At 45.3% G+C, this 14926-nt stretch overlaps 1 protein-coding gene across 1 annotated transcript in view; it reads right to left on the bottom strand.

Annotated features, from left to right (window-relative positions):
- EPHB1 (EPH receptor B1) overlaps positions 1 to 14926 on the bottom strand; it is a 323417-nt gene that overhangs the window by 169219 nt on the left and 139272 nt on the right. The window contains exon 2 of the mRNA XM_019654615.1: positions 1392 to 1547. Coding sequence (XP_019510160.1) covers positions 1392 to 1533 — 142 coding nt within the window. The 5' untranslated portion in view covers positions 1534 to 1547. The remainder of the gene's footprint in view (positions 1 to 1391; positions 1548 to 14926) is intronic.

Here is a 14926-nt window from a genome sequence, read left to right as displayed (position 1 = left end):
GGAGACCCAAAGGGAACCTCAGAAATCAGTAGAGAAGATACTGCAACAGAAAGACAGCGACTCTAGTCAGCAGAAATGATTCGCTTCTGTTCATATCAACCCACCAGAGAGGGACGTCTGGGGAAATTCAGTTTACAAGAGGATGAGCTTTTCCTCAGCTCAAATCCATAAACATTGATCGACCTCAGGACCTTGATCTAGAAGACACTTTCATTCCTCTTCTTTACCCAGCAAAGGTTACATACACTGCACAGCCAGAATTAAGAAATTCTACACAGAGCTCAGTCACTTTTTTGTCCATCAAACGGCAAGTATGCATGAAACATTGCCTCTGTACCCTTCTATTCTGGGGCACATGGAAGGGGTTTGGTTCCAGGAGGTGAAGGGAAGGTCCCTTCTCACAGGGAGCCATGCTACAGCATCCAATGCAAAATAAAACTAAGATAACTAGAGGCTAACCTGGGGCATTGACTTTGGCATACAATGAAAATACTGAGAAGAAAAATAATCCATGCTTTAGGGAGGCAATCCTTAGGGGGGTGGGGGTACATTCTTTAAAGTGCTGTTCAGGGATAATACTGCTGCCTGTCTCCCCACAATTATGGGGGGAAAGATGGGGAGGAAGTTTTTGCTTCTCCCATCCCTACCCATGAAGTGGAGTCACGCCCTCCCACTTTTGTTAGGATGATTGTCTTTCCTTCTAAAGTGGAGAATAGAAGAGTGGTTGGAGCTGTAGCATTAGCCCTAACCCCTAGAATACCCGCCTCAGAGAGGCTTACTGTGGCCAGGACTCTGGTCTTGTCATTTGGTGGGGCACAGATACTGCACCATACTAGGCACTGCAAGGCACACAGGGAGAAGGATATATGGTCCTGGCACACATTTGGCAACTGAGAAGGCAAATACAGAATAACTGGGCAATTAATAAAATTATGAGATTTCTGAGGGGAACCTGGTTGCAGAGATACAGAAAGATGGGTGAAAAGAGAGGATATTCTCAGCTTTCAGGACCAAGAAAGCTTCTTAGAGGTGACTGGAAGAATTGCTAGGAATTGTTGCAATATCCTACTGGTTCTTGATTTGCACTCAAAGAACTCTTCAGGTTGGCATGTTTTACACCAGATGAGCAGGAGTTGTCTTGCTTTGGTTGGAGGAAGACTCTCCCATCTGGGAGGAGAAGGTAAGAAAGGACAATCTTGACCTTATGCTAATAAGCAGAGAGGGGGCCCTGCCTGCCCCACACAGGAGCTGTCCATTTCAGCACCACAGCCAGCGTTTATGTTTAGTACAGCAATTGGAAAATGCTGTCTTAGTCTCCTCTACCCCAGGCCCACCACTTGCACTGTCAGGGAACAAAACTCCCCAGCCCAGGTCCTTTACTATACACTTACTAGTGCATGCCACTTCCGGGGGGTCAAAATCTGCTCGGTAATAGCCGGTCCGGCAGGTGCAGATGGGAGACGCCTCTGAAGGGGATCGGCTGTTGGAGGGGCAGTGGGAGCAGCCCTCAGCTTCCTGGCTGGCCTTGAACATCCCTGCAGGGCAGGCTGGAACACAAAGAGATAATCTGAGAATTAATGGAAGAATGGCAGTCAGAGGTCCTTCCCTGGAAATGGAAAAGGAAAGATTCTGCCCGCCTAAAACAGACATTGAGATATCCCCTTACATAAAGTGAACATTTAAGATTGAGAAAACCCCTATTTAACACTTCCAATTCTTCAAACATCCTTAGTGGAAAATGCCTTTCTGGTATCAATGGCCTCTCTCACTTGAACAATATGAATAATATTCTTCCCTTTCAGGTGTGTTGAGAGATTTAATTGAGAAAATGAATATAATGTGCAGCTCAGCGTTTGGGACCTAAGTGTTGTGTAAAGGGTTATTCCCTCTCTCTTCTACCTGGTTAAGAGTCAGGGCCTTACTCTGAGCCATCCACTGAAGGGATCTTGCCTAATGTCCTTGGGTGGAAAGGGGTTCTGGTTGACAATGAACCAGACCCATGGTTCTTAAATGTCATGTTGCAACACACGAGGGACACTGTGAGCTGTGTCGAGCTGTGTTAACAAGCACTTGTTATGACTGATGGTAAAGGACTGAAATTCATGAGTGATTCTTTATAAAGAAAGTAAAGTGATTTCAAGGTTACTGCATTAACAACATCATTCTCCCTTAATTGCATTTTGAAATGCTTTAGAGGGCGGGGCAAAAAAAAAAAAGGATAGCTTTGCAGGCAGTGAACCAGCAAATGTGTCACGCACATGGTGTCATCTATCATGTACATGGCTGTGGAGAGGTTTGGAAAGCCTGGCACAGCCTGATGCCACTAGAGGTACTCTCGGATAGGAGACACCTCCTCTTGACTCCCTGTATGGTCAGGCTGTGAAGAGCCACACCCCCAAAAGTTTGATTCCAGCCCATCCCTTGGGCTTTCCCCATGCCTCATCTACAGAGACCCTCTACTTTGGACATCCTGCCTCTTCCTTGCTGACTCCTCACAATGTTTCTCCTGCTTGCTCTACTTCCCCGAGGCCCTTCCTCACCCTCTCAGCTCCTGATTCTTGCTGTCCCCAGGACACCTGCTCAAGCTCGTCCTCCTTTGAGACCAGGTAAAACTTACTGTATGGTCAACTCCTTTGTCTCTCTTACATACCTCACTAATTCATTCAACAAACATCGACTGTGACCCTTCTGAGGACCTGATCCAGAGAATGTAGAGAACACAGCCTGCCTTCAAGGAGCTCTGGATCTAGTGTCCTCATGCAATTATAATGCAATGTGATCACCGCTGTAACAGAAGGGTCATGGCAATGGCTTCTACTTATACAAAGCTCATCTTCCCAAATAAATAGTTCCCTCCTGGAAAGTGCAGAGTATTCTTTAATAATAGTAGTAGCCACCATCTGTTAACATTCTTGTTAAGTGCTTTACATGCATTACTCTGTGGGGTAGCTATAATTATCTTCATTTTGCTAATGAGGAAATTGGGACAAGAAGAGGTTCAAAAAGTTGCCCAGGATTACACTGTGGGAGAAATGATAGTGATGACATACACATCAACTATCTGGAAAATATCCACAGCTTTTCAATTACGACAAGAAGGAAAGGCTTGTTCCTATGCTGGGCAAGCTTTTCTCACTCCTTTGCTCACTTAAAGTGAGGTATAATGTTTCAGTTACTCTGGAAGTGGCTTGGGGTGGGAGCTCATCTTGGATGGGAGGCAATTACTTCTGAAATGGAATGTTCTGGAATGGCATCACCCAAGAGGGATCCATGCCATCCACCTTCTTTGGGTTGTTAACACCTTTTACTTACAAAAGGGCTCTGAGGCCAGATATTTTTTAAATGTGGATTTAAAAAGTGAATCTCTTTTTTATTCCAGAATTTCTCAGAACTTCCCAAAACGAGATACAGAATGCTATGTTTTCTCACTAAGACGCCCTACTTTACAGAGCATCCTCTGGGATTCAACTCCCACTGCACACACTGGGATAAACATTGTCTAGATGATCCAATATGGCTCTTAAAGATGTCTGTTGTAACCCATTTAAAAATGGGCCACTTGCTGACCCATCTTAGCTCATTCAAAAGAAACTTCTCTGTAGAAAGAAAAAAGCAATTTAAATCTTTATTAAAGACTCAACAAATAAAACACCACAGGGAAAACCCTGAATGGCATACCCCAAGTATCCTAGAATGTGGCGTACTGATCTACAATATCTTTCCAAGCCCACTCAGGATAGTCTCTCTCTCTCTCTCTATTTCTTTCCTCCTCTCTTTCTTTCTCCTTTCCATATCTCTTTGTTGTCTCCTGTAAGAAGCCCTTGGTCCTTTCCACTGTAAATCACCCAGCATTGCTGGCCCCCATTTAGTTCCTATGCTAAAGAACACGGAGAAATTCCATGCATGTGCTGTCCAAACACAGCAGAAGTTCTTACGCTAGAAAGTGGAGGAGGGGGAAGTGGTGCCTCGCATGCATTCATCTGGTCCCTTCCACACTGCAATTTTCTTAATGTATCAGTCCAGGAGGAGCAAGGTGTTTTCACTTTCTTTACAGCACTTAAAAGCCTCTTTGCTTTACATTTAATAAGTTAACAGCATAAACAATCATCTTGATATCCACAAATGGTGAAGGAATTTAAAGTGCCTTCCTGGGATTTCTGATGGAGAATGGCAGAACTGAGTGTCCTGGAGTCTCTGGACTCTAACTCGGCCACAGGGGAGGAAATGGAAAATAGGGAGCCAAGCTGGACTTAGGGAGAGAAGCTCAAAGAAAGATTGGGGAGAGAGGTCCTGGGAGAGAGTGTGATTCCATTCTCCCCAAGGCAGGTGGCACCAGGCAGTGGTCAGCCAGTCCTGGGTCTAATTCCTGTCTCTGCTCGTTGCTGGAGTGATGATCACTGGCAAGTTATGTAATCCCTCACCACCTCAACTTGCTCACCTGTAAAAAGGATCTACAAAAAACAAACTTACACTTCTCACAAAAACTCCCACAGGTCATTAGAATTTAATAAACTTAAACATGAAAACATGCCTACCATTAGTAAGTGCTAAATAATGCTAATTCTTCCTTACCCCACTTACCCACTCCCTTTTGAAAAATAAGTTTTCTTTGCAGGGGCTTTTAGAATTTGGGGTTAGAATACATGTTTTGTGTCCCAAAGCTGACAAATAAATCCTGGAACCAAATGAAAAAAATATGTTTCTGCACAGATTATTTGACTTATATATTAGTTGAATCATTATACATATAAAATATATTTTACCTAAAATTACCCAATGGATGACTATCCTTAATATTCATATTTCATAGATTAATATTTTAATATAATCTGTCTAGGCAGTTCCTATTTATAAAGAAGCAGCATTCTAGGTTCATTTATTAAACTTTTAAATTGTAACTGGTAAGTAAACTTGTGCTTTATTTTCTCACAGAATCAATGCTTTAAGTAATGGTTAAAATGCCAAGCTAGTCCACAAAGCCTTTTTAATTTATCTTGTACCAGACACCACTAATAAGAAATAGATGGTGATGGAAGGAGAACTGACTCTGGGTGGTGAACACACAGTATGATATATAGATGATGTATTACAGAATTGTACACTTGAAACCTATGTAACTTGACTAACCACTGTCACCCAATACACTTTAATTAAAAAAAAAACAAAGGTGAACAATACTGTTATTTTACTAAAAATTTAACACAGAAAAATAAATAAAAATATGCTGTCCCTGGAGAAAAAGCAACTTTAATTAGAGGTAACACATGGGTAGATTCTGACAAAGAATATTTATATAGCCCAAGAAAAGCCACAGCCAATGGCCTGGGTAAGTCACGTGAGTATGTAAAGGAGCTGGGAGTAAAATAGTAAAGCATGTTGGGGACTCTGGCAGCCTGCAGACCGCACACTTGCCTAACAGCTCTACGGTTTCAGAAAATAGTGATTATAAACTGTGAGAGCCTAACCAAATACATATCCATACTTAAAAACAATTTTGAGGTGGATAACATAGTCCTTTGCTTTAATGTCATTTCAAAACTCAGAGGTGGCCTTTCTCTGGAGACAGAATGATGGTCAGCACTGTCACTAGCGCTATGAGCCCCTCATTCAACAAATGCTCATTGAAGATCTACCATGAGCCAGGCACCATGCTAGAAAAATAGAGCAGAGTGCCAGTGGGGGGTAGGCTTTAGGAAGCGCCCTTCCTGATGGGGGAGGCAGACAACAGATTGCTGATTCTTCTGATACAGTGTGATCTATGCTAGGCTTGTGTGTGCAGAGGAAGACTGGTCAGGGAGGGTGTGCATCATTTTAGGGTCCAGTGTTATGAGATGAGGAACATTTCCTTGTGGTGACTAGTGGGTGAGATTCAGAAGGAGAAGCAAAGAGAAAGCAAGAAGGGAAGAGGTAGAGGAATAGGAGAGGTAGGAAGGGAAATTAGGTCAGAGAGTGCCCAGCCCAGAATCTCAGCAGAGATGGTTTCATTATTATTCCAGTGGGTAGGTGGAAAGCGAAGAGGCTCCGTGTGCTTCGCTGTGTATTCATATTCACACAGACCTTTGTAAGCGGGACATCTGTAACTCGGAGGGCTGTATGTTTCTGATACCAGTGCTGCCCACAATTTATTTGTTTTCTTATAAAAAGGGGGTTAACGTCCCTCTATTGCAAGTGATTACAATTCAGACAGGTGATAAATGGAGCTTTGCGGGAGCGGCGTCACACACACACCCTCTTTCCCTGCCCCTGACTTTGGTTGAGAGGGAGAGACAAGACCTGAGTACCCCATCCCTAAGCATGTGTGTCTTTTCCATTCCCCAGGCAAAACACACAGAATTTCTCTCTCCATTCAAGTGACAAGGGACTATACATGTGACCTCTAGCTGATATCCAGAAGGTCACCTTGAAATGCCCATCCAACCTTTCAGAGCCTCAATGAGGTAACAAATTACCTTGTGCTTACAATGCTCTTGAGAATCAACCCCCCTCCCGTTCCTGCACGCAGTCTTCTAGTGACACTAAATCCATCACCTACAGTACTATTACTTTATAAAGAAACAGATTAAGTGTCTCATAAACAGTGCAGTGATTGAGATAATGGAAAGCTCCTCTCGTGCCCATCTGCAGCATCAGGTTATGAAGCATTTCCAAGCAGTCAGGAAGAGGAAATTAATAGAAGCAAGAGGGAATAACCACTTTTATGCAATTTCCTCAGGAGATAGTGGACCATCTAATCTTTATTGGAGCCCTTTAACCTGTCACTCAGCACTCACCAGAGCCTCTTTAGCTCTCACAATTTTTCTTGATATCGAAGGAAGATAAAATGAAAACCTCAAAACATGATTGTATAATTTTCATACGTGGAGGGTGCATATTGCCTCTGTCCCTCCCCCCTCAACCGAAGCCTCAGAAAACAACATTTTTATGCAGCAGAAATGTAGAAGAGCTTAACTATTCCCAGCGAATGGTCCAGGGGGTCACAGCTACTCTGCAAGAAGGAAATCTCTCCTTGCATTTTTAATGTGATTCTTCCCTCCATTGCCGCCTTCTGTCCTTGCTCTTTCTTTTTAATAATCTGATTACTTCTCCTGATCTAATTTTTCTCCCCCAAATGAGTTTGGAAAGGTTTATGCCAATGAATATTCATCTCCTACTTAAGAACCGGGTGCCTTTTTCTCAAGGCAGGTGCAGCTCAGCAGCTGGCTCAGAGGTCTGCGTGCCTCATGGGACAACAGCGAGAGGGGCAAGGCACCTGGTTCTGGCCAGGAAGAAAGAGGTTCACAGCCGTGAGCTCCTTGTTCCTAAAACCTCCCCTTCCTCTCCACACTTTGCACAGTTCTGTAAGACAGGCAGAAGGGCTGCTCTGGGCAGCTGTGGGGAACTCTGAAGGAGCTTGGGGGGCGGGGAGCAAGAGGTTCCTGTGGGACACGCACACAGCTCTGCACAGCTCTTCCCTTAGGTCTGAGGCCTCACATGGGTCCCGATATTTAGACTCAATCTTGGGGCCAAATGTCTCCATCACCTACACACCATTGATGGTTGACTCTGGATAGGTACTTGACTCTGGAACTCCAGGCATGAAGCTCCTTGGCAGAAGGTGGCACTGGGGCCACTTTGTCAACTCTAACAGCCTTTGCTCTTCCCACAGATCAGTCCCCCTGAACAACCCCAGGACATCCCATTGTGATCCAAGTCGTTGTGATACTCCCACTTCCCCTTATATTAAAGTCAATATGTTGGGGAAACGGATGGCAGAGAAGTAGTTCCCAGGCATGCATGCTTCCATCCATCCAACGACTGTCCTAGTTTGAAAGTTCTCTGCAGGCTGATACTAGGTCTTGTCATGTTTACACTTCCCTCTCTCCAGAGCTTAGTGTGAGCTTACACATGGGCATATGCAGTCAGTGGCTCTTCGAATAGAACACGCACTGAAGGTCTGTTGGGATAAGACCCAAAGATAAAAGCTGTCATAAAAATAACTACTACAACAATAATAATATGATCTTAATATTAGAGTAGAATGCGATGTTGGGCACTCCCATCAAAGTGTCGATTCCTAAAAGCTTTTCTGTTTTAAGACTTTCAAAACATTCATGGCTCTGATTCAACAATTCTATTTCTAAAGACTCATTCTAAAGAAAAAATAAGCAGATGAAGAAAAAAATTTATGTTAATGGATGTTTATCCCAATGTCATTAAAAATATGGAAGAACGGAAGGAAGAAAGGAAAAAAGAAAAGAAGGAGGAAAAATGAAAGAACTGAAATGTCAAATAATAGGGTATTGACTAAATAAATTATGAAACATCCATATATAGAACACTACACAGTCATTAAAATTATGCCATGGAAAAATATTTTAAAAGTAGGTTTAAAACTATGTATACAGTGTAAACTTCATTATAGATACAAATATACACATATGCATATGCATAGACATATATATGCATACATATATATATATATATATATATATATATATATATATATATAAATCATACTCACTAAAAGGAAAATTAGGATTGGTAGCATTACTGATGATGATTATTTTGTGCTTTTCTGTAATTCCCCAATGTTTTCCATTGTATATACAGAACTTGAGTAATCAAAAAAAATCTTAATCATTACATTTTTAAACTTTGGGGAGGACACAAAAGTATGGATGGCATTCTCCAATCCCCAAGTTGCTGAGCTGAGTAGGACAGGTCACACTGGGCTGTTTATGGAGAAAAGCTCTGCCCCACAGCAGGAGATGCCTTGTGCCAGAGAACTATGGAGGAAGGGAAGAGTAAAGGGGAGCTAGGAAGGCTGCCTGGAGAAGGTGGTACATGCACAGGCCTTGAAGGATGGGTAAAAGTTGATGCAGAAATGAGAGGTTGGGGCAATGGGAAAAGAGTGCCCCAAGACTCCGAAAGAGCAGGTCCCTGGCTTGCCTGGGGAATCTTTGGGTAGTTGCAGAGGTTGCCAGGCATACAAAGCATTATGGGGGCCATGGCATTTTTTTACTTCTGTGTGGACCGGCACACATGAAGCCAAAATCGATCTCTGGTCCTGAGTCCCTGGGCCCAGTGCCAGCTGTAATGGCCTGTGCAGAGGGGCTACTTAGCTGTGTCACACACTCGTATCACCCTTGATGACACTTGCTGAAATTGATGAATGCTGTAGGCACCATGACACAGATGAGACCATAACTTCCAGTGCTATTAAGCTGCTCAGATAGCAGCAGCAACAGTGAGCCCACAGTGCATCAATCAGCATGAAAGTGGTTAAACAGGTGGGGTCAGGATGGGGACGCTTTGCTTTGGTGGAATGGAAGTGGTCATGACAGAAGGGTAACAAATAGAAGAGCAATGTCCTAAGGGGGAGGGGGAGGCACTTAGGTTCTTGTCACCTATGGCAGCCTGTCCTCAGGGAGCAGTTAGGCACAGCACAGCCAAGGCCAGGTCCAGGGATGGGAGGTTAGGCTGGGCATCAGAGCCTCACAGAAGGGAGTTCAGGGCTGCATCCTGCAAACCTGTGAGGAGGCTGAGTCTAGAGAGGTAACCTGAGCACATGGCATCAAGCTTCTGGACTGTACCCTGAGGTCCATGGAAGAAGTCATTGATGGGATTAAAGTTAAGAAGAAACACAACTGGATTTTTATTTTTGAAAGATCATACTGGCTTCTGGAAAAAGAATGGATTGGAGGACTGGGGATAATTAAGGGAGATACAGTAGGCCAAAAAGAATGATAATGAACCAGGATAGTGGAAATGGAGGAATGTAGATGGATTCAAGAGTCATTTAGAAGAGGAGGACCTGGTGATTGATTAAGAATCACTCATTTGGGCCGGCCGAGTGGCGCGATGGTTAAGAACTGGCTTGGGATGCCAGAGGGCCCTGGTTCGGATCCCACATATGAGGGCCAGTGACATTGCCCTCTACAGCTAAGATGCTGAACAACAGCTCAACCTGGAGCTGGGCTGCCGAGAGTCGCCGGCGATGGCGTAGGCTGCAGTCCCTGTGGCAGTGGGTTGCCATGGGCTACCGTGTGTAGCCAGCAGCCAGCGTGAGCGGCCAGCAGCCGCAGTGAGTGGCCATCCAGAAGCCGGCGACTGATCTGCCTCACCCAGAAAGAGCACAATGATGGTGCCAACTTGGGCCAGTGAAGCAACGTCCTCCACAACTAGACTGAAGAACAAAACGACAGCAACTTGTCTGTTCCCCTTTCCCCAATTCCCCAGCACTGTTCCCATCCCCCCAATTCCCCAATAAAAATCTTTAAAAAAAAAAAAGAATCACTCATTTGTTCAATAGATACACACTGAGCCCCTGCTAGGTGTCAGGCACTGGGCCAGGTCCTGGGAATAAAGACAAGGACTCATTGTCTATCTTGTGTCCCTGCTCATCCTCCTTGGTTCATCCATTTGAGAGGCATTTTCCTCTTCCTGGGTTTCTCATTTAAACATCCAGCACTCTGGCAGTGGGTTCACTGTCCCTATAATTTTGAGGGTTTGGTGGGTGACATTAGGAAGGGGCCCAGAGCAGGGAACGGCCCTTCCCTTTTACATGCATGTCTCATTCATTCAACACTCATTTGGGGAGCACTTCCTGTGTGCCCTGAGTTAGATATGAGAGTCACTTTCTTCACAGTGTGAAAGAAGAGTGCTATTGTTGAGGAGTGAAGGTGGACATACAGGGAATCAGAAGTGGAAGGGGGCCCCTGAGGAGCCCCCAAACCAGAGGCAGCAAATGGCCAGGTGGGGATGAAATCCTCAAGGTGCTAGGCTCTAGGTGCAGGGCAAGACCTGCTGGAAAAGAGCTGATGTCACAACCAGGTGGTGAAGGAGGAGGGTGAGCACTGCTGGGGACGGGGACAGAGGATCTGTCCTTTGGAAGAGGACAGAAGTACCCTGCCAGCAGCCAGGCAGACACTTTTAAGGGAGTATGCCCTCCCCATCTCCTTTTCTGCCAGCAGGGAAATGTTTCTCAGGGCACAGGAAGGTGAGGGCCAGGTCACTCTTGCCACTCCTGGGGGCCCCAAGGTCCTTTATCCTGATTGGATGCATTGGGCCACCAGCTGCCAGCCTCTCACTGCTATACCTGGGTGTGAAACAGGTAGGGAATCCCCAGATGTTCCCTCTCCAGGCCCTGTCTCCACCCAAATCAGAGGCTGCCTGCCAACATTTTAAAAACACCATCAATCTGGTAACTCTGGGCAGCGGGCAAGGGGGACATATGCTAGCAGTCAGGCTGCTTCCTATATTTTCAAACTGAAGTGTTTACCCTTTGAGAAAAACCTTATTTTGAACTATTTCCCCTGACACAGACCTTGATGAATTTCCTTAAAAAATAATTTATAAGCAAGTTCTTAAGATAAATGAAGGTGACTTCTCACTGCAGTTCTCAGGCTGGCCGATGCTCTTCCCGGTGAGCCAGGCGGCCTGAGCTGGCCAGCTGCATGCACAGCTGCTGCGTGTCATGGGCCATCACATCCAGAAGTGCCACTGCTTTCCTCTGCTCTCTCTGCTTTTCACAGAGCCCATATGAAACAAACAAACACAAACAAAAACAAACCAGAAACAAAACACCAACCACAAATCTCATTTTCCCTCTAAAACCTGACAAGGCAAACAGTGCTCTTCTCTTAGGGAAGGTATTATTATTTCTCCTTGCCAAGTTTCCTCACCCCAGGGCTTTGGCAAGTCTACAGATCATAGGTAGCCAGGGTGGGGAAGGCTTTAGAAATATCCTAGAACAGGGTTAGCCAGTATCCAGCACAGCTTCTCTCACTACCTCTCTATGCCAGCCATGGCAGATATCACTAATTAATCACAGTACCCATTCCCACTCAACCCAGATGGGAGCTCAGAATCTTTAACACAATGTCCCAGGCAGCTGCAACCCATGGACCAAAGTGGCACATCCGAGAGCTATAATGGGGAAACTGAGGCCCAAGGAAGGCAATAAGTGACTTGGCAGAGGTGCACAGTCAGCAGGGAGACCAGTACAAGCCACGGGGTCTGCTTTGCCCACCCCTGTGTTCCAATCATCATGATGAGCCTGCTGCAGCTCTTCAGACTCACCCCTGCCTGGCCCTGCCTGCCTCAACGCTTTCTCCTTCTCATCTTTAGGGTCAGCCCCGCATCACAGCCTCCTCTCTGGCCGGGAGGCCAGGGCACCTAATTATTCTCTCTGTGTGCATCTGGGAAAGAGCTGCATTATGTTTAAGTAAGTGTAGCTAAGAGGTGCCGCATCTCAAGAGAAGGTCAAGTGCTGCATATGTATAATATAAGATTAAGATTTTCCCCTTCTGTGGTGTACTTGATAAAATAATTTTGCTGTGACCTTTATAGAAACCCAGGAGTAGAAATGGGCACAGCGGAATTTCCAGCTTCTCCCCAGGTCACAAAGTCATAAACACATAAATCTATAACGATATTACACACCATTCAAGTGGGACAAGTGAGCAAAAGAAATGATTTTTATTTTTCGGTAATAATGGAGCAAAAGCTTTGAGGCTGCAATTCTCAAGCTGTATTACCAGAGATGTCTTGACAGATGATGGACAGGAATCCTTTCCCCACTCGATCCTAGCCTAGCCTGTGGGCCCAAAGAGTATGGCATGCCCCCAAACCATCCCCCCCCCAACCCGCCCGCCAGGATGTCATAGAAAAGAGGCCTGTCCAAGGTCACATAGGAATCAAAGTCAGGTCTAACTGGCTCTGCCACACCTTTGCCAGGAGGGTTTGTTGGGCCTGGTCTCAGCTCCTGAATTGCAGTGATAGTGGATGTAGCACTTTGCAAGTCTCAGAGTCAACTCTGCAAACGTGACATAACCATGCGCAATAATCAATGTTGAAATAATAAGGTTATACTCATCCCCCAAATTCTCCAAGTGGGAGTGAACATGAAAAGGCAGAACATTTGCATGGCATTTATCCAAAAGGCTAAAAGCAGACAAAGTTGGCAGAATCCATTGTGTCTGACCCATGATGTTTGCCCAGGAACCTCACCAAACCTGAAGTAGCCTCTGAAAAAAGAAATGCGGCTCACAGGTTCTGGAATATAGGGAAGACAGCCTCCTTCTGAGCAGCTGGGCAGGGCCAACCCTAGGTGCTGGACCCCTGGAGGCCAGGAGAGTAGGCTAGTTAGTGGGTGTCGCATATCAGAGCAGCTGAGAGAGGACTCTGCTGCTGGAGAGGCAGGAAAAGGTTGGGCGGTGTGTCTCGCCAGTGCCCATTCAGTCCCCAGGTGCCGAGAGGCAATTTCCAGAGAGCCCTGTGTCCTCCCTATTTGCAGTTCCTGGATAAACATTAGCATCACCAACTGCCTTCAGGTTTGTCAGTTAAACATGATTAAGGGAGAAGCTTGCAGCCAGGATCAGAGGTGTTAAGGGTGCACTTAGCACTTCGAGCTCAGTGTGCACTTAGGGGAAGCCATTCAACTGAAGACAGCGCACTAGGGAAGGCCTAGGTGGGGACCCAAGGGAGAGACAGAAGGGAGGAGCAAGGGAAAGTGGGGGTGGTGGGGGGGTGGCGCAGGCCCTGCGAGCAGCCGGGCAAAGGAAACAGGTCCAGGGCTGAAGAGATGACAGGAGTCTAGCTGGACAGGAGACCACTACGCTGGTCCCTGTGCTGAAGAGAAAGGGGCCTGCCCTTCCTTGCCCACCCTCCCCCACCAGGCCTTTGGGTCAGGCCAGCAAGGGCCTGTAATTAAATGAGAGACTAGCGTGTTTTCCAGAGCACACGACTGGGTGGGATGTTGGGCCAGCCCCCTCCCACCCTCGGCGCCCTTCTAAGGCGAGGCCTCTGGGTTGCCAAGCTGACCCCCACCTGCTAGAACTGGTTACAAAGTTGTGTCAATATGAATGACACTCATTTTATTAATTATAACAATGACCAATATTGAAATCATCATTTATCATGGGGCCAGGTACTTGGGTGCCCAGCATGATGTCCTTTCACGCTCACCCCCGGGCTCAGAGCCAGGTGCTACCCTTGTCCCCATTGTGCACATCAGGAAGCTGAGGCTCAAACAAGGTCAGCAGCTTGCTCGACGTCCCGAAGCCAGTGGTGAAGTCAGGAATTGAACACGGACTGCCTGGATCCAAAGACTTGATAGATCACTCATTGGAGTGCTTTAAAATCAAGTAAATTTCCTTGAAATCAATAAAATTAGTGTGTATCATGTTAAATATAAACTATGCCGACATGACGTTTTGGGGAAAGGGGAAAAAATTTCTGATTTATTGACTCCACTACTTATAGCCATAGGAAGCGAGTTTTATAATCTCTTTGAGTCTCAGTTTTCTCATCAGTAAACACAGAATGACAATAGTCCGTATCTCATAAGTTGTTGTGATGATTGACTAAGATAATGAATATAGGATGTTTGGTGCAGTACCTGGCATGTAATAACTACTCAATTACAAGTAGCTGCTATATTATTCTATTATAAAATCGTAATGTGCTCACCATAGGTAATGTGTCACCACCTTGCTATTGTGTTGGTTTTGAAAGACATTTGTCCCACCACATGGCACACTCCCTTTAAGGCTTGACAATGCATGGGCATTGGCTTGAATCGCTAAGATCTAGGAATATAAGCAGAAGTATATGAATATGTAGCTCCTAGGCAGTGACCATCAAGAGAGAAAGCTAGTTCTTCATCCCCCTTTCTCCATTCCTGCTGGCTGGAAAATGGACATGATGGCTGGAACTCAAGCAGTCATCTTGGACTGTGAGGTAAAAATTGTGCTCTAAGGATGTCAGAGCAACAAGTTACAATATACCTGGGCCCCCAACACCATACCACAGAGTTCCTTACCAGCCTGGATTTATTTTACATGACAGAGAAAAAAAATCTCTGTAATTTAAAAATCAAATCATCTTATTTTTGTTTCTCATGGACAAACATAATCATGTGTCTAACCATTTCTTTTCTTTTTTT

This window comes from Hipposideros armiger, unplaced genomic scaffold, assembly GCF_001890085.2.
Source record: "Hipposideros armiger isolate ML-2016 unplaced genomic scaffold, ASM189008v1 scaffold_226, whole genome shotgun sequence".
NCBI lineage: Eukaryota > Metazoa > Chordata > Mammalia > Chiroptera > Hipposideridae > Hipposideros > Hipposideros armiger.
The sequence above is the reverse complement of the archived record's forward strand: the minus strand, read 5'-3'. Positions and strand labels throughout refer to the sequence as shown.